At 32.1% G+C, this 20,622-nt stretch overlaps 1 protein-coding gene across 2 annotated transcripts in view; it reads left to right on the top strand.

Annotated features, from left to right (window-relative positions):
* The window catches only part of Hk (potassium voltage-gated channel subfamily A regulatory beta subunit hyperkinetic), a 56,600-nt gene extending 37,287 nt beyond the window's left edge, over positions 1 to 19,313 (top strand). The window contains exons 1-14 of one of the 2 annotated variants that reach the window (XM_088234191.1): positions 9,300 to 9,666; positions 12,103 to 12,176; positions 15,209 to 15,439; positions 16,651 to 16,747; positions 16,834 to 16,961; positions 17,046 to 17,125; positions 17,206 to 17,338; positions 17,417 to 17,559; positions 17,635 to 17,731; positions 17,820 to 17,935; positions 18,031 to 18,170; positions 18,252 to 18,405; positions 18,489 to 18,585; positions 18,669 to 19,023. In XM_088234191.1, coding sequence (XP_088090317.1) covers positions 9,464 to 9,666; positions 12,103 to 12,176; positions 15,209 to 15,439; positions 16,651 to 16,747; positions 16,834 to 16,961; positions 17,046 to 17,125; positions 17,206 to 17,338; positions 17,417 to 17,559; positions 17,635 to 17,731; positions 17,820 to 17,935; positions 18,031 to 18,170; positions 18,252 to 18,345 — 1,536 coding nt within the window. In that variant the 5' untranslated portion in view covers positions 9,300 to 9,463 and the 3' untranslated portion in view covers positions 18,346 to 18,405; positions 18,489 to 18,585; positions 18,669 to 19,023. Of the gene's footprint in view, positions 1 to 9,299; positions 9,667 to 12,102; positions 12,177 to 15,208; positions 15,440 to 16,650; positions 16,748 to 16,833; positions 16,962 to 17,045; positions 17,126 to 17,205; positions 17,339 to 17,416; positions 17,560 to 17,634; positions 17,732 to 17,819; positions 17,936 to 18,030; positions 18,171 to 18,251; positions 18,406 to 18,488; positions 18,586 to 18,668 lie in introns of those variants that run through there. The other variant, XM_088234183.1, reaches the window with a different exon arrangement.
* Positions 19,314 to 20,622: the final 1,309 nt, after the last annotated feature.

Raw genomic sequence — 20,622 nt, 5'->3', positions numbered from 1 at the left:
CATGGAACGTCCATCAAATCTTTGAAAAATGTAACTTTCTTTCCAAGAAAATTCGAAATGTACTATTTAATTTGAAGGAAAATGGTCAACCACCTTAAAAGTGGAATGTGGTGTAAGACAAGGATGCGTGCTGGTGCCTACTTTTTTTGGTATTTATGTTTCGGTGCTACTATATTTAGCATTTAAAGTCTGGAAAACCAGTGTGAACTTCCACATTATATCAGATAGAACACTGTACAACATCGCGTGGCTGAAACCATCAATATGAGAAGGCAGGTTAAAGATTTTCTATTTGCGGATGATGCTGCCATTTATGTACACTCCAAAGACCAGCAATTCTTGATAGGTTTCAACGGAATAGCAAATTTTTTTGAATGGAAATCAACTCGAAGAAAACGGTTGTTTTAAGATGGAACACATATAAGGCTAGTTCACGGTCAAATAGTACAGGTTTCTTCAAAATTTTGTTACCTCGGTTCAACAGTGTCTGGAAATTGCTTATTGAACCAGGAGATTAACTTTTGAATAGAAAAAACCGCTACTCTATTTGGAAAACCTGATATACTTACAGAATTTATGAAAGAGCAAGTGCGATTTTATATCTGGCCAACTTACAGACACCAAGAAAAGAAAATCAAAGCTTTCCATTTTCGATATTTGTGACGTATTCTTAGTGTGAAGTGGTTGGACAAAGTTACAAATGTAGTTTTACTAACCCACTCTCAGATGTCTTCAGCGATGGCGATCTAAAAAGAGAGACGCCTGCAATGGCTCGGTCATGCTTGTCGCATGGAGTATGCTCGAATACGGAAAGATATTATGTACGGAAAACTTTGTGAAACTAAAAAAATCCTACTACGGTGGTCAGCTATTGCGATTTAAAGCTGTCTGTAAACGTATCACGAAGACTTCTTGCATTGATGCTGATCATTGAAAAAATCTTGCCAAGGATAGAGTTGGGTGGAAAAGAGCCGTAAAGGGGGGCAAAGCAGCACATGATGACCTCTGGCTGTAATGTCTGAGGCATGAAAGACTGCAAGCAAAGCAGCTTCCTACTGGAGCTGTTTCCCTCATAATCTGGAAGTGGAAGAGATGTGGCCGACTATGCTGGTCCCGTATAGAACTTTACAGTCCTGAAAAGCTGTTTGTCACAGTACTTTTCATATGAAGTGCTGCAACACCATCGCCTATCAGAGAGTAATTTTAGTAATCAAAAGTTTTAATTACAATATTTGAGTTTGTCTAAATGTTTGTTGACCAAAAACTGGATGTTATATAGTGTGTAAAGTGGCCACGTAAACCAGCCAATGACAGATCATAAGCCCTGTAAATGCCGAGACTTCCATATCCCCTTCTTTAAGGTATTCTCCATCCCTGTTGTTATTTGTTAAAATTTTAAGTGTGTCTAACTATTTTGTAGACAATTACTCGCAAATGAATATGAAAGTCTAGCTACGTCAGGGCTTGCAAATGAGGAAATTAAATGCTACGGGAAATTGGATGCAAAAATAATTGCTTAAACGCCGTAAAAATTAGAGCATTTAATTTTACAGCGGAGTTTCTCGAAAATGTATTTTTTTTTAAAAGATATAATAAAAATGAATTACATTAAAACGTCACAGGTTCAAATGAACAATTACCAATCAATTAAAGCGTAGTTACGTATTGTGATAGATTTCCAATTTTTGGTTTCCGAGTAGCAAACGTTTAATGGGTTTTGGCAGGTTCAGGCTTTTCTTTTTAAATGCCGGAAAAACTCACCGATTTGATACGTAAAAATTTAAATAAACTTTCGGGTTAGTTTAATATAGTCTATTTACAATTTTTTAAAACCACTGAACTTTTTAATTTTCGTTGGCTGGTTCAAGTGATCATTTTGCACGCTGTGTTCATTTTCTGTTAGTCAGTTAAATTATAAGTAGGTAGTTTGTAATCTAAAATAGATAATTAGATTAAATAAATCACATCGTACATATGCTTACAGAATCAAGTTATAACATACAAATTAAATAGCGGAGAGAATGTCACACCCTCACACTTCTGTTAACTATACTTCATATTCCTAACGCTCCACTTTACCTATTTGTTCAAATTCTCAAAGAACCCTCTTGATGCTCACCAATTATTCCTCCTATTTTACGAATCCATTTACTGTCATAAGGCTCAACTAATTTTCTACAGAATCTAGATTTTAATCACGTCTGAAGAAATTCTGGCTATCACTTACTGGAAAACATATTTTTAGATTTTAGCGGATATATCATCAATGTTGGTCACTCTGAAAAATTATGCCCCCGAAATTCAAAACGGTGATCATATCCTTAGATTATAATGTGTTTCAATTTCTATTTTCAATTCAATTTTATTTATTCATATATATGTACATTACAAAATGGAATATCTTAATTCATTCATATAAAAATAATTAAAATAATAAGGTAAAATTAGGTATATACAAAAATAACATATAAGTATACATAATATCCAGAGAATAATATGTTAAAAAATTAAGAGAATCTTGTTACGAAAAACTCCCTCAGAGACGGGAAAAATGTCAATGTTCAAAGTTATATTGTTCAACATAGAAATAGCCCATCCAACAGGCATAACCATTGGCAGGTTAGTCTTTTATATTGGAATGTGAAAAAGTCTATGCTGGCGCTGTCTAAGGTCTGGAACATAAAAGCTAATGCTCCGCATAATTTTGGGGCTGTCAATAATGCCGCGCAACATTCGAAAGAAGCACGTAGTTAAAGACACATTCCTTCTGGTCTCCAAACTGCTGTAACCGAGCATACCCTGGAGGAACTCAGTGAGATAAAGCCATGGATAATATCAGAATGTAGAGAAACCGAAGACATTTTTTCTGAACCCTCTTCAACATAAGAGAGCACTTCTATTCACACGGTCCCCAAATCATCGAGCCACTCTCGAGTCTACTTCGCACCAACGAGTTATAAAGAATTCTCAGTACTCGTGTACTAGCAAAAACCCTGGCAGTACGCAAGGTGAATCCTAACATCTTCAACGAACTACTACAAACTGTTTTGATCTGATCATGAAATGTCAGGGAACTTACAAAAGTTATGCGGTACACAAATAATACTCAGCAAATGGTCAGCTAAAAGAAGCTAATACAAAATAAGTCAAAGTTTGAAAGTCGTAAAATTTTCTTGCGATATGTGTTGACATCTTTTATTACATATATGTCCACGCAGGTGTTCACTATATAATGGTGTTCACTATTCAACTCAATCTCTAGAGAGACAATGTTGATTATTATTTGACAAAAAATTTTAAAGAGTCACGAGAATTGTTTTCAATTCCCCTGAATTAGAAAAAATATATATATTGATTAATATAATTACATAATTGATACATATTTTTTTATACACAATCTACTTTTATAACTTTTTAATGTTAAAGCTGTTACTTTTCAAAAATCAGAATAGCTCTTGTGCTTGGAGAGTGACTTACGTTGTTTTATTTATTTAGTAATTTGAAGTCATATAATTTCGAATATAAGAGAGAAAAAAAAATCATACAAAATAAAAAGAAAAACAGAAAATAATACTAAAGTTATACTAATTAAAATAGATAGCTGTTTTTACTCGGGTTCAAAAAATTCTTTTAATTATTTACATTTGATTGCATTAAAATTTTTGATCAGTTATGAAAGTTTACGATTAAAGCGTTCAGATCTTTCATCCTTAAAGTCAGCTTGGATTATGAAGCGAGTATATCGTTTTGTGAGTTATCCTTCTGAAACTAGTTGTACCTACATTAAGCAATATTAAACGCATTTCTTATTCAAATAATATCGCACCCTTAGTTTTAGACAATCGAAACTAAATTCAGCTGTTTGATCTAGAAATATTATGTAAATAAATTTTAACATATTGTGTGAACATCAAATATAAAAAAATAAAATTCAGTAACAATTGCTTTAAAGTATTTTTCTTGTTTAAAGGTGCTTATTAATATATCAAATCACATAATGGCATTCAAAAAAAAAAGATTTATCAGTTATATCATATTTGAAACGTAGAAAATCATCAAAAAAACCTGTAAAACGAAGATTCTTTTTTACGTATAAATATTTATTATGAGGTTACTATAATACTATTATTTTTAAATGACAATACAAAAAGAAAACAGCACTGAGGAAATTGGATATGAAAAATGTTTCTTATACGTGGTAAAAATTAGAACAGAAATTAGGGCAGTAGATTTACATGTTTTTCGAAATTTTGCGTCTTTTGACTTTAAGCGGATAAAAATTATTATTTTTTGGATATGTACAAGGATCATTTTTAAAATATCAACACCAGTGACCTAAACTTGTGACGTTGCGGGCAGTATAATTTCGAAGTTTCGGTGGGATATTAAAAATTACAATACTTACAAATACCATAGCAATGATAATACGAAAGGTGTTTTCGACCTAGTGTATACTCGGATTAACAAAAAAAAATATATAAAAACCATCGATCCAGATAACAACCTTGTAGGATCTTTTTTCTGGTTTTAAAATGGTTAACTAAATAAAACCATGAATGACTAATTAACTTCTGTTTTGAGGGCATTTTCATCCCAGAAAATGACCCCTTAGTACGTTTATTATGACAACATAATTGAGAATATCAAAGGCTTGACAAATTCATTAAACGAATAGTCTACCCAACGTCCGGCATCGAATTCACGATGGATGTTTATAATTAGTACTCGTAGCTGCATTCTGTATGCTATGTTGATTTCAACGGGACCCTTTGAAGGCTGCTCGCTGCTCATTATAATTATTGCAAATGGCTACACTTGACAATTATTATTTTCTATACATTTATACATACAAGTAATATAATGTATCATGTAAACATGCACTATCCTGGATTCAAACTAAAGATATGAACTTTTTATTTCTATGATTTATTTTGTTGCCCTTTAATAATAGGAAATATTTTTGTGTTTTTTTTTTTTAATATTGTTTATTTCCTTTTTTAATTACTATAAAAATGAAAAAAAATATCATATTATCTTTTACATAATATTTTATTTTTTCTTTCTTATGTTATACAAAAATATTATAACTGTCCATTGTTTATTATAGAAGCAAAAATTCATTGACATTTTCTTGTATACTCACAAACAGGCCATGCCTTTGTGGGATTTTTTTTGTTTACTATTTTTCTATTAATATTTATTTCGTTGATATGTTATTATGATTTATTTTTTTAATACTCTGTTTAATTATTATGTTTATTGTAAGAAAACAAAAATAAATAAATAAAAAAAAATAAAAAAAATGTATCGTCTATTCACGCACAATATACTCGTATTATATATTACGTGACGTTTTTAGGAAAAACAAGTTATTTACACCATTCTTTTATATTTTTTTTATCAATACGTGTAAGTGAATGTTGTATTCTGTTTCCTGAATAAAATAATTTACAAAATATCCCATGTGCCGAATATTTAAAATTGTGCATCACAAAATATCAATGTGACAACAAATAAAGTTAGTGCAGGAAACAATGCCATGGACAATACCAAAGAAAATTTTGTTACGTGATATTTTCTTATTTCGTAGGTCTGGTGATAAGATTCGCGTTTGTGGAAATAAATAAAAAAAACTTTGTGCATTAGTGAAAGAGGGACCGCAGTAGTAGGTACCTTTCGAAACGAATTCTGACAGTATTACGGTAACCTTTTATTCCTCCTGCATCTGAACTGTCATGGAAATGGAAACAGAAAAACAACAAAATAGATAGACCTTATTTCTAGCGTTGAAACTTTTTTTTGTGAAGAAGATATGTTGAATCCATAGAATTAAAAATATTTTAATTCTATGGTTGAATCTTACTTTTTTTTTAAATATATATATTATAAAAAACCTTAAAACGGGACATACCGCGAAAAGACCAATGTGACACGCGCGTTGTCTTTAAGAGCGGTAGTGTCCGAAAAAAAATAAATATGACAATTTTTTAATTTATTTCAATCTTAAAGCACAAAGAATAAGTGTTTTGGCAAAATTTTAGGTAGGAGACATATATCTCCCAGCTAACCAACAAACAGGTTGGTCAAAAAAAGAGTTGGTCAAAAATTTATACTAAAAAACAAAATACGAGTACATATCAAAAGCTACATTCATAAAAAAACGTAATTATTTAAAAATAATTGCTGTTTATAAATGAGGAAAGTAAGGCTTGTATTAACTTAAATAAAAGTACTTTATTGTATACATATCAAAAAATGAGGAATGTGGGTTCAGGTCATGTGTTTGGAAGGAGAGAGAATGACGAACCAAGAAAAAAAAAGGAAATAAAAATACGTACATTAAAAAACAGTAAAATGAAGAGAGGTCAGGTTTCTAAGGATATTGCAACAGTTTGTTCGTGAAGGATCGATAAATAAAAATTTATTTAAAGATTGAACGCATTTTTCCGAAAATGCATCAAACTCGCGATCCTCCATTCACAAAACCAACCGCCACCGGCTAAGCTACGCTAGAGCAGGACAGGGATAACTTGGCTCAAAGTTTATTACATTGAATACAGAAATGTATCGGAGACAAAGTATTTGAAATAAAAACACCGTCTTTACAGGATGTGAATTGAACACATAATAATAAGATTTATACATTTATTTGTATTTGCACAATAAGTTTTTCTGGGTTATTATGCCGTGTGTCGTTCGTACTCTCTACCGACGTTTCGGATCGCGTTACAGCGTCCATCCTCAGGGTTGATGTTATTTGTGTATGAATATGTGTTACGTTAGGTACTTAGAATTTTTACCGTATAATAACACACGGCATAATAACCCAGAAAAACTTATTGTGCATCTTAACGGCCGTGAAAATCTAAGAAGTTTATTTGTATTTAATTAAAGTTTCTACCTGATTCCAGAATCCATTTAAACATACAAAATTAATAGACTTTCATTTGTTACAAATATTATAAATTATTGAATGAATCCATTTAAAATGATAAATAAACTGTTATTGGTTCAAATATTTAAAGTTAATAATTTGACCGAAATTTGGTGCCAATAAAAAATATGCCGATGTGTAGAAAACGGAATATTGTAAAAATGACATCTTGACCAGTTTCTTCAATGATCTTGATTATATGCTCTGAAATACTTGAATCAGTACACCATACAAAATATTTGGGAATAATTATTGATAAATATTTTAAATGGACGGAACACATAGAATATATAACACAAAAAATTCGAAAACTTTCCCATTTCTTCGAGTCGACACGCAACATCTTATCCCTAAATTCAAAGTTAATAAATGTTATCAAAGCCGTTTTCCTAGACAAAAACTTCACGTAAATTTAAAGTTAGAATCAAAGAACATATAAGATGTCTGAGTAATAATAATTTTTCAGAATTCGCAAATCATCTTATATCCGAAAACCATGAATTTAATCAAGAAACGTGTGTAGAAATGCATGTCAATAAAAATGGTTTCCGTTTAGATAATTTAGAACGATTAGAAATTAGTAAAGCCATTAATCAAAAACTTCAAATAATAAGTATTCAATTAAATTTAACTTTGAGTCCTCTTTTAAAACTATTCCCGTTATGATTTATTTTATCTTCTTTCTCTTTCTTTCTTTCAAATTTCTGTCTCTTTCATACAATATTTTATTATATAAATAGCAACGCGTGTAATTATAAGTTAGTTAAATTCCTGACGATGAGGTAGTAACCTCAAAACCGGTCGAAGTGTAATTAAAAAAATTAAGTGGTTTATACAAATTTATAAACAAATAAGTAATATTATTGTTTATTTTGCATAAAAATGTCTGCCTTAAAACAGGTTGCACCTAGTTATGCAGACTAGACATGATCAAGAAAAATCTACTACCTAACTGTGCACGTAGTAGATAAAGTAATTGTTATTTTTATTAATAAACCATTATTATTGTTATTTTTATTATTTTATTTGAAGTCATGGGTCATCTGGTTGAATTTGACATCAGGTCCAGTATCTGGTGCTCCAGTTCAAAGCCATAAACTAATTTCCAGAACGTTCTCAAAAGCCACCCACATGACAGTTTCTTGATTCGTTTATTTGTCCGTAGATACAATTCCTTTGTTACCTTTTTCAATAATGCGCAAAGATAAATTTAAGAATTAGATTATAATCTTGATTTCTGAATTATTTAAACTGAATCAATCTGATTACCAAAAACGTGGCGCTGTGACATTTTCATGTCGAAATCGGATTAAAACATAAATATAAATAAGTGGTTTACTTTTAAAAGACTGTGGTAAATAATCCCTTTGCTCGCGGTGATGTAACATCGTGTTTCCACCAGTAAAAGACGGAATATTCTAATGTTCAGACATTTGAAAAAAAAACATGAACACATACTGTTAAATAATACCTTTTCCATAACTTATGTGAATAAACGTATAATTTAACCCTGTTATAGAAAATCTCAAATACGCCGCTCAAGTTACGCGCGTGCGTCCCCCACTACTATCATCAACCGACTGAACACTGAATCTGTTTTAGACAACACCCGCCGCAGAACAGCGTCTCTGTCTTCCTTGTTATGACTTATATCTTCGTGTTCTCTCTTATATAAGGTATCATGATGTGTTGCTGAAGCCACTTGAATTCGGAGCGAAAGAGTGATACATGGTCATACTTTTTGATATTAAAAATAAAGCGGATACTTTGATTCTGTGAATAACTATTTGAGCTCAGAAGTTAACATGACTTGTTTTCGAAATACTCTGACATAAAACATTAAATTAGATGGGAAACATTTTATTTCCCGAATAAATTAGTTCAGTTAAAAGACACACTCATATGAGTATCTACATATATAGTAGGACTTAAACTAACTAGATAGATACGAAAAATGTTGTTTTCCCAATATACGAGTATGTACAATATTATTTCTAAAAAAGATTGATTTATTTATTTTGTGATTCCAAATACCTAGGTTTTTCATACATAAATCAACGTAGATTAGATATCAAGGATCTTGAAAACATTCATTTTAGATTTTTTTATCACACTGCTCATTCCTTATATATGCACCTGTTTGTTTAGATAAACATAGAGATCACAATCATATTCACTTTCTAGGGAACTATCTGTACTCTGCCCTAAAGAAGGTGCACCAGAAATGATTATTACGCTTTCCTCGACCTAGAAATCAGCATTACCGATCCAGTTAGGGTTTGACAAATCTATAAAATGTATTCATGTATATATATATACATATATATATATATATTCTTTTCTTTTTTGTTTTGTTTCATTTCAGACTGGAGGCTGTTCACCGTAGATTTTATTTTGTTTATTTTCCACGCGTTTAATCTTGTCGAGTCGAGTAATTGTCACATAGATTTGACTTAGTATGGCTGCGTTCAGATACGCGGGTGCGCGCGCACCGAGGAGCTAGATCCGAAGAGAGAAGATCAGCGAGGCATGCTAAATATCTGCCTGAACACCTCTCCGACGTCGGCGTCAAACTGCCACGCGCCGCACGCGCCCCGCAAGATGTCCCAAGTCGCGCTGTGCAACTACGCGGGACAGGCGCCTCCGCCCTCGGCCGCCGCCAGCCTCCTGCCGCAGGCCGACAACGCCGACAACACGAGCGAAGACTCCAACCCCGTGCCTACCATCTATCGGTAACTGCATAGCTCAATATTGCACCACGGTTTAGCTTGTCACCATGTTCACCTCTGGACGCGACCTTTCTTTCCATTTTGTTCTCGACTGGGCCAAGTCTGCACAACTTTGTGCCGTTCGTCAGACATCAAGATCTCCGTTACATTGTCATTTGGCTTCAGATCTTCGATGTCTCAATAAAATGTATACAATAAAATAAACTTTTTATTTCTACCATTTATGATTACTCCATTAGTTGTACAAGCTCCGGTCAACGTGAAGCCAACGACAATTATTTAATGATTATAATTATATTTATACAAACGAACACATTTCTGCGGCAGACTTATTGTACAAATATACCTAATTGCTTCGTATTCTCGATATCCGATTTATCGTTAATTTTAAATAAAATGTAGTTCCATATAGATTTTAAGGTTATTTCTAGTGCATGCTCTTTACAGAATTGTAATATAATAGAAATTGCATACATTTGTATAATGCTGTAACTTACATACAACCATCACATTCGTAGCGTAGACTGCTTAGCATTCATATTTATTTCAGTATTACGATTATTAATATTGCATACTTTGTGATTTTTCAATCATCGATTAGAAAAAAAATGTTTTGAAGCAATCATCAAAAATAATAGATTCTTGAATACATTATACTCGTCTAAACTGCACTTGATTTTTAGTATTATTTAATGAAGGGCAGGCAGCTATCAACAAATATGCCTTTTTCTTATCTTTCTGGAATGCTTAGTTTACATCTGATATATTTCCAAGTTTTTTATAAGTTGGAAGATTCTTAAAATAATAAATTACGTTCGTGTTTTTGTATTTCCTAAACGTTCTTGTTTTAGAGTTTAAACTCAGTATTCCATTTATAAAAACCAAACTTAGGCGAATTTAGCCTTCATCGATCAGTTAAACCGCTCGCTATAGAATAATATCGGTAATATATCTGTTATGGGTTCGATCCCCGACGAAAAATAAATTACTCCATATATTTAAATTAGTTTTGGGTTTTCTAGCTGTTTTCACACTTTTACTAATTAACCAAAATGAAAAATGCATCTATTTTTTCAAGATATATGTGTTCCAAAATTATTTTTTTTATTCTTAACGAGTTGTAAATAACTAATTGTAAAATGGGAAAAAAATTGTAGACTGGGGTTCGAACCTCGAATAAATAACAAACACGGGGACCACACCTCAATTTAATGTAATATCAGTATAACGTGGAGTCTAAATATAAATGCGATAAATTAATATGTCACATGTCACATTAGCATGAATTTAGTGAAAAAGTTTTTTTAAATGTGTTTCAACTTTAGAACTTCTAGTTTTGAATTTAAGTCAAATATAAAAATAATGTTATCCCAACCAAAATAACTCATTATTGAATCAAATCAGTTAGAAATCACAACATACATAGACAATACTAATTTGTAAAATATATACTTGTTTATATCTCATATGTCGATTATTTACTAAAGTAATATAATAAATCAACTTGTCAATTTTACTATATTATATTAATGTAATTTTATTATTATCTGTAACATATAATTTTTATCAATCCATAGTATGTAATCGTTGAAGGAAATAAACCATGTTTTATGATTACACTGTAGATTTTTAATTGCAGAAAAGTTATACGATAACTCGTCATAACGAAAATCTTCATTACAATCGAATCACGTTATTTTATTTTATGAATTTTATAATTATTATCTATTTTTATTTCTGATTTTATACGATAGTATGATTAAATTTATCCGTGCATTAAAAGGCACGCATTGCAATGCATTTAGAAAAAAAGAAAAGAAACAATAATATTCAATTCTGGGTTAGATTAAAGGAAATCGATCGTCTGACACTCTTGAATTATTACGGTGTGTTGTGGAGGCATATTTTCTTCACTCCAAGTAGGTTCAGAGTCGACATTGAAACAGGACGTTTTCACAATCACTGATGAGTTTTGGTTTTTATTAAGCATCTGTGTTAGTAAGTTCTACATACATTTTATATGTTTCTTCGCTGTGTAACGATACTTCTCTATTAATATTTTAAAATTATGTTTTGCATTTAAAAATCATTCATAATAATATGTAATATAAAAACTGAATCAGTGACGCTTGCTTTGCACTACGGTTCAGTTTATAATTATGTTATGATGATAAAATTACTTTGTATTTTACAAGCTTTCTTTTGAACTTTTTTCACGTACAGTCAAATGAGCGCTTACAAGAACTTTACGTATTTTGCCTGTAAGAAATGAAATTCAGTATTGGCGATACTTTGTAAATCACAAAAGGAATTTGTACGATTTCTCTGATTACACAAATTAAAGGTTGTAATAAGCACACAGAGCACTCGGCCTAGTAGGAAGAAAAGCACAACTTGTTGAAGTCTTTCTATTTGCCTTATTGGTTTTCCGTTTTCAAGTTGCAGGGCTCCAATTGCTTCACTCGACTGCATGGATGATTTCAGCGCTACTTCACAGCAGATGTTAGATCAAGGTGAGTTCTCGCTTTCCTTCTTAATACCATATAAATACGTTATAAATTTATCGAGATCGCTTAAAAGAACTAGGACATGTCTCACATATGTATATAATTTACTCCCTTTTGCTATATGGGAATGTCAGAAAAGTAAGTTGTATCGAATTGTAAAGATTAATATTTAAAATGAAATCGATTTTCAAAAAGTAGGTAAAGTAGAACACTTGTCGGAAGAATCAAGGCGGTATAGGTACGCTAGCACCGCGGTCAAGCGTTATCTGTAATATATTATTTTTTATTGAAAATATAACATTGGCGGTCAGAGTGAAAAATCGTATTTCAGATTTAGAAAATTAAAACGTTATATGTACTTTAAATAAATGTCAAAACCCAATAGGACGATTTAGCCGCAATTTCCAGTTTAAGTTTGAATATAAACGAATCAAAGTACTTTATTTTATTATTATTTGCTATATTTATTCCACATCAGGATATGGTTTGCACATAACAAAAATTTAAAGTATTAACATAAAACGCGTAGTCTAAATCACCAAATGTCTTTGGCACGGATTACCCCAGCAAGGCTACATTATTTATGTTTTATGATTTACAAAAAATGTTAAATAATAAAATACACCAGTAAATTGAAAGAATAATATATAAAACAGAGAAAAAACGAATCTAACAAAGAAATAAAAATAAGAATTGACTAACGACATGTTTAAATAAAATATTTAAAAAAAATAATAATGGAATAAATAAGATGATATATCGCGGAAGACAAATTATTACCAAAAAAGACAATACTAAGGTAATTGTTAGTTAGCATGAAGATTCTGGGTAGAGAAGAGTAGAAGCCATAATCAGTTCAATAGTTTTCCGAGTAGTTTTGTAAACAAATGGTTACCTTCCTTCGATAAAATTATGACTAGAATGATAAACGGTACATTTTAATTGCCTAGAATTTCATTTTACTTCTCCCAAGACCTATATTTTATTCTATGAAATATGGACTTTTTATTGTAATCAGTACGATGATTTTATAATTAAATTACAATTTTTCAAAGTACGGTCGCCCGTCAGTTACTTCGGGATTTTATTTTATTTTAGATTTTTTTTTATGTATTCGTATATACACATATTCTGGATTTTTTTTACAAAGTGTAGGTGTATTTATATAAAAGATTTTTTTTTTTTTTAAACAAGCCTAAACAAAAAGATAGAAGATAAAATAAAAAACAAAAAGTAATAACATTTCAAACAGTAAAGAGTTATAAGAAAAAATGTTCATGATATGCAAATTCCTAACTTGAATCTACGAAATTTCAGTTTTCGTTCCCTAAAGTATATAACTCTAGTGTCCTATCAAAGTATCCATTTAGAAACCTATGCCAAGAAAATTGTTGTATTCTGATTATAGTTCCCAAAAAAACAGGTATTTTTTACTTATAATTGACCTGTGGGTCTTGACAACTGGTATCTTAGAGGGAAGCAGCGCTAATTAAGGAGAAATCTGTCACTACCTTCCTCCCCTCCCACGACTAAAATTTTACATTGCTCATGACTCCGAACCCTCTAAACAAGGCAAAAGTTGGTCCATTTATTTTTCTACTCGTAGATTGGTCCTGTATCCAAAAAGGTTGAAAAATACTGCCTTAGGTGGTCGACGCAACCCCCTTCACCGGAAGTAAAAGATATATCAGAGTTAGTACGTACAGCCTAAACATTAAGGGTCCGTTTTATGGAAAAGTTTTACATAATTACGATTATTTCTTGGATTTGTTTTTCTTTCTTCACCCTGTTATCGGAATTCGATTTAATTTTGATTCACAATTATCTTTGTAATTTCGAATAATCTGATATTCTGAAATGAAAATCAGAGTATTTTTTATTATATATTTTCAATAAATATAACACAACATGTCTCCTATCGTCTGCGCTTGGGTCAATAAAACGCGTTTGGATAACATGCAACATGCAACATGCATGAACTCCCAGGTTCGATTCCCGGAAAAGCCGACATGTATCAATTTAAAAAATATATATTTCATACTTATCTTGCTTTCATTTATGACGATGATTGAGATATATTTCAACAATGTTTGAGTATGTCCAAATGCTTGCAGACTGGCTGGATTTTCTCCCTAGGGAGTTGTTCATATTTAAATTTATTTCAACGGAGAGGGAAAACGTTTTTGAGAAGGGAATATGGAAGTGTAGGCATTTACAGCGCTTATGACCTGTCATTGGCTGGTTTAAGTGACTACTTTACACACTGTGTAACATTCACCATTCTGCCCATGTTTGAACATCCACATTTTATCAACTCTTCCATCTGTTGACTTTTGTTTAGTTTTGTTTGTTATGTTACTATAGTTTTAAGAAAATGTTTTTGTATATTTGGATGCGTTTATTTATGTAAATTGTTTGTTAACAAATTTTTTTGAACAAAAAAAACAGAGGCATTGAGGGGATCCTGGGGGGTGGGAACGACGTGTTGGCCTCTGTCCATACGTCCCCCTCCCCCTCCTTAATCTGCATAGAGTTTGTATTCCTTAGGAATATTTATAATAACTTTCCTCTATGCGCAGCTGACAGACAGTCCCCCAGGACTGTATAACAGCTGCGGGTGGATGGTGGGCTTAAGGGTCTCCTCTCAATGTTGACTTTTGTGAAGTAAAAGAGCTGAAACCTTTATCACGTAGGTGAGTCAACAGATGGAAGAGTTGAGGAAATGTGGATGTTCAAACATGGGCAGAATGGTGAATGTTGCACAGTGTGTAAAGTGGCCACTTAAACCAGCCAATGACAGGTCATAAGCCCAGCAAATGCCTAGACTTCCATATTTCCTTCTCAAAAACGTTTGCCCTCTCTGTTGAAATAAATTTGAGATATATTTCAATTAGTAAATTATTTAATTGCCTACAAATATGAGAAAGATGTTTATTTAATTACATCTAGCTGTATTCCCTCAACAAAGAAAAAAACATGTTTTTTTTTAATACTAGACAAACTCTTTCCCTCGTGAACAAACAAAATTTCTTTCCCAGTCAACCGTCTCGGGTCTTCGTATATCGGGAATCACCTCACCATGCCCTCGACTGTCACTCCCGGTCTGCGTTACAAGAACTTAGGCAAGTGTGGGCTACGCGTTACCAACGTCGCTCTCGCCACCTGGGCCGTCTTCGGACCGGGAGTTCCAGAGGAAACTTCAATAGAAATAGTCACAAAGGCATTGGATAGCGGAATCAACATCATCGACTTGTCCGAAGCACACTCGGGTAATTATTTTCAACATCTTTACGCCTCGGTCCGCCGTCGTAATAAGATGCGCAGAAAAGGTGGGAAGAGTGTAGTCGCCGGACTATCGACAAACGACAATTTGGTCGATCAAGTTTTAAATAAAATCATTACAGCGTATAAAAGTATTTTCAAATTCGCAATCATTAATAATATCATAAATGATTTATTCCGCGGTTTCTGGTATCGGTATACTACGAATAAACATTATTATAATGAAATATATTATTGATTTAGACGAGATACCATCTCTAAAATGATAATTTGACATTACCACCAAACCAAGTAACCAAAGTCCACTCTTCCTTTCTCTTTTTATGCATATTTTTACGATAGTCTAACTTTAGTAAATTATTCAATTAATATAATACGTTTTATATTTTACAATCCAAAGAGGTTGTCAGGTGAAAGTTTTTTATTTTAAAGAGTCGACTTATATAAAGGATTCTTGTTTACTTTATATATATTTTATGTATCTTTGATATTTGGGTAATATAAAAATAATGAATTGTATCATTTACTTAAATTTAATGTAAGCGAAAGTGTCTGTTGCGATCCCATATAAAAACGTAAAACATTTTGTGATTTCAGTAGCTAAAAAAAAAATGTGAAAATTATTTACAATCCTGCACACATCACAACTCAAAACAAAGTACCAAAATTGAAAATTAATACTAACGTAGAAACTCCATTGAAATGGATGACAATATGTACAACCATTATTTTACTGTGTATTGTTGATTTCATCAATATACGATGCGAATGTGTTTATATTTTTTTGTAAATTTGTTTTCGAATATTTTTTTGTATTTGTGTAGAAACAACAAAAATTTATAAAAATATTTCCATAAAATTTACTTTAAAATATGTTTGTACCTAAGTTTGCGAATTATATTGTTAACCCTTATTTTCGACATAATGCGACACTGACGCTGACGCATAACGCGGCGAAGCTCGTTTGTAACAACTGCAATTTCTGTACCGCACATTGTTAATTTTTAATTTGTATTAGAAAGGAGCGGCATGGTGAAAGAAAAAAACGTAGTTGATGAAATGTGTATTATGTTTTTACTTTTACTATTCGATTTTCAAATAAAGTTCAGTCAAATCATTAATGAAAACTGATTTTAAATGAATTACTACTTCATTTAAAATCTTCCAGCTACGGTTTCGAATATGGTTAACCTTCTAGGTACACGAGCGGAGACTGAACTTGGCAAAATTCTACAACGTCGTAACTACAAAAGGGCCAGCATCATTATAACAACGAAGATCTATTGGAGTACCAAGTAAGACAAACGTACTTAGGTTATATACACCACATGAATAATTTCTAAACAAGAATCAAAATTAATGGTTCTATTCTCCTCCTAAGGTCCGATGAGCGAGGTCTGTCTCGTAAACATATCATAGAAAGTGTTCGAGCATCTCTCGAAAGACTTCAGGTTGATTACATAGACATTGTCATTCTGCACAAAGTTGACCACATGTGCCCGATGGAAGGTAAAATAACTCATGGTAATTTCTCAGAAACAGCTTGAATGAAAATAGCGCCGCTTTTTATTTTGAATGATTTTCAATTTGCAGAGGTCGTCAGAGCAATGAATCATATAATCAACCAAGGTTGGGCCATGTATTGGGGAACCGCCAGATGGTCTCCTGCAGAGGTAAAATACAGTAAATAAACGAGTAATACGGTGAACATGTTATTAAATTTACATATTAAAGGAGTTAGTAAATTTTTCAGATAATGGAAGCCTACACAAATTGTCGCCAGTTTAATTGTGTAACTCCTATAGTGGAACAGACGGAGTATCACATGTTTTGTCGAGAGAAGTCTGAGCTGTATATGCCGGAACTTTACAATAAAATTGGAGTTGGTGAGCTATATTTTTCCGTGACGTGTTCATTTAAATTTTAAAGATTTTCCAATTTTCCTTCGTCAAATGCGATTTCAGGTTTGATGGTGTGGTCTGCAATAACAACCGGGAAAGGATTATCCCGCGAAGATGTTCCGAGCATATTTGCAAGGTCCCGATTCAATCGGAAATACAGCTCGTTTAGTTGGGCAGAAGATGAGACCACCGGAGAAGTAGATAATGTAAATAATTTAGAATACTTATTTTCTTTTGTGATAAAATTTAGCAGGTCATCTGTAATAAATGTTGTTTTTTAGGCCTGCGCTACGGCTACTCGAGAAAGGAGCACGATTGATGAAACCAGGCGTCACGCCGAAAAGTTGCGAGATATTTCTGAACTCGCTGCGGGTCTTAGTAAGTTTTAAAAGACAAAATGTATTTAACCATTTACATATTAATGATTCACATACAATATTTATATGTTTTTTTATTTATCTTTCAGATTGCACTGTTTCGCAATTGGCTATCGCGTGGTGCTTAAAAAATGAATCTGTTCATTGCCTACTTCTCGGTGCTGTTACAGTAGAGCAACTGTATGAAAATATACACTCTCTACAGGTGATTATTTGACTCACTGCAAAAAAAAAATACAGAATTGATTTGTGAATAACATTTGTTTTTGAATGAATAACTATAGCGGATCTTTTTTTTAGATTCTGCCTCAACTGTCTCCCGCCATAATGACAGAAATTGAAAGAATTATTGACAACAAGCCACAGAGGCCTCCGATGGTATCTACACTGGCTCTAAGGGGACAAGCTGGAGGTAGTCCTGACCTAACTCGAGTTGACAGGTATGAAAATCTGTTAGGTACTGAATTTTTTTAATATTGTTTTGTAAACAGTTTGTGACATTTAACTAACTTTCTTTTCAGCCCGAAGGATGGATTGGTTGAAGGAAGCACCACCGAGCTGACAGTCGAGACCCCCAAGGAGCAGAAAACCAATGCCTTTTGTGAGATCCAGTGACTGTTGTGGCGCGGCAGTGGAGATACCGCCTCACAGAAATCCTCAGAAAAAAAATCAAAAGTAAATTTAAATATAATATAAATGCATTTCTTAAATAAATTGTTTCGTATTTTAAGAAGTCTTAAATGTATGTCTTTTTTTAGGATTCAGCTTCCAAACAGGAAAAAACCCAATATTTCCTCAACAACGCAGGAGTCGTCGTATGTCGCAAAGCTTCGTCAAACACAGATATCGAAAAAGGTAAATTACACAATACAGTTTGAAAATAAGTATTTTTCAAAATGTTTATTTTGTTTAACTAAAACAACGAATAATTCTCGCAGGCAAAGTGTCACCCGCCGAGGGATCGCAGCCTTCCGGGAAAGGGAAGACGCCCGTTGCGGGCGGCAGCAAGGTGAAGAAGTCCAAGTCCGAGACTGCCACCAACGTCCGCTCCGGCTCCATGCAGCGTTCCCTGTCTGGCCAGATCCTGAAGGACCGCCGTATCTCGCGCCCCGACTTGGCCAGCCCTTGTGACGTGTAAACAGGCTGCCGTACACTACGATACTCCCACAAAACGGCTTCAGCTCAGTTATAATCGATAACTCGGCCGCGATATAAACACTATCGATGTATTTAACACCACATATAAACCTGCCGTGAGAGTTTGTATTCTGCACCGTTGAGCTTTTGAAAAAATGAGGATTGATTTATCTCCACCGCCGCGCTAATGAACTCTTAGTGACAAGTTCGGGTGATCCGTTCCACAGTGCTTCGTACGCTAATATCAGACATTATAGCCAGTAAGGTTTTACTCTATTAGCATTCGCCGCTTGCCGCCTCAGCTGACAGCTTCATGTCCGACTCGCGCAAGAACGAAGATCGACTGATTAGAGGTGGGTCATTTTTTGTAATTTATAAACTTAATTTAGTAACTTTAAAAATAGTCCATATTTAATAAACTAAACTTATCTTATTCAAAAAGTACTTAACATCTTTTCAAATAATATGTTTTGTTTTTCAAACTTGTTTTTAGACATACATTTAAGATTTTGATAATAAGCGTAACAAATTACTGTTATTAAATGATTTATTCAAATATTGTTGAATATTATTTTATAAAAATCATTTTTTATTTAAAGGATTAGTAAATTAGAGAGTTGAAGCTGAATAGATTTAAAATAAATATTTTAACTAACTTCCTTTTCCAATTAAATACTCAAGTTTAATTGGATGATTTCTACGATTAGTTTATTTGTTTTACATATTTATGAAAAAGCTAATTAAATTTTAAAGTATTTTAATATTTTTAAGTTTTCTGATATTCTGATGATTGCTTGCTAATGTTACGGTAAGAAATTAAACTATCAATTCTTTAATTAATAAATTCCTAGTTCACTATTGTCAATTTACATACCTACATACACTGTAAAAGTTTACGTAGGTACTTATGCGTTTTATCCTAAAATTAATTTAGATATTCCACATTGCTAAATTACAATATTCCCATCCATATTTTATTACGATTATAGTCCTGATTTAATCATGGCCACAAACACAATCTTTTTTTGTTTGTTTAAGTAATATATAAACCATTTAATGTTTGAGTTTTAACCACTAATTAACATATTTAATTTTCTGATTACCATTTTATACATATGTATTTTAAAAAAATGAATATTTGTCAGATTTTTCGTGTGTAATATTTTGAGCGACGGATTTTGTACACAACTTTTTTCATTTTGGTCTTTCTTTCAGTTATAAAAAATATCTCTTTTTAGAAATATTTCATATTTTAAATGTATTTTAATAAAAAATGCGTTATTTATCAGAATACAACTTTTTTTTTAAAAACTAACCTAACTTTGAATTGAAATATAAATATCGGTAGAATTATCATTAATAATAAAATATGAGGCTTTGTTATTTAAGATATGAGAATTTAAAATGGTGATCAATAAGATGTATATATAACATCCTAAAAAATTGGACAAACTTTTAAGTATGATATCAAGATATCAAGATTATTATTAAATAAAAACATTAAAAATTTATTGAGATTCAAATCAGAATTTTACATTTTGATCTTCAGCCATCTTATTGTATTAATTATATTAATATTCATCAAATATATAAATGCAATATTTTATCTGTGAAGAAAGACCAAATAATTAATTAATCAAGACTAGTTTTAATATTAATATTAAAATTTTCTTTACATTACATGAATGATACTTTTGTCGATTTCAGTACGAGGATTGCACTTTAAATGCATTTATTAAAATTTAACTGCAAAGA

This window comes from Micrasema longulum, unplaced genomic scaffold (assembly GCF_059751315.1).
Source record: "Micrasema longulum isolate JH-2025_06_02 unplaced genomic scaffold, ASM5975131v1 h1tg000086l, whole genome shotgun sequence".
Lineage (NCBI taxonomy): Eukaryota > Metazoa > Arthropoda > Insecta > Trichoptera > Brachycentridae > Micrasema > Micrasema longulum.
The sequence above is the reverse complement of the archived record's forward strand: the minus strand, read 5'-3'. Positions and strand labels throughout refer to the sequence as shown.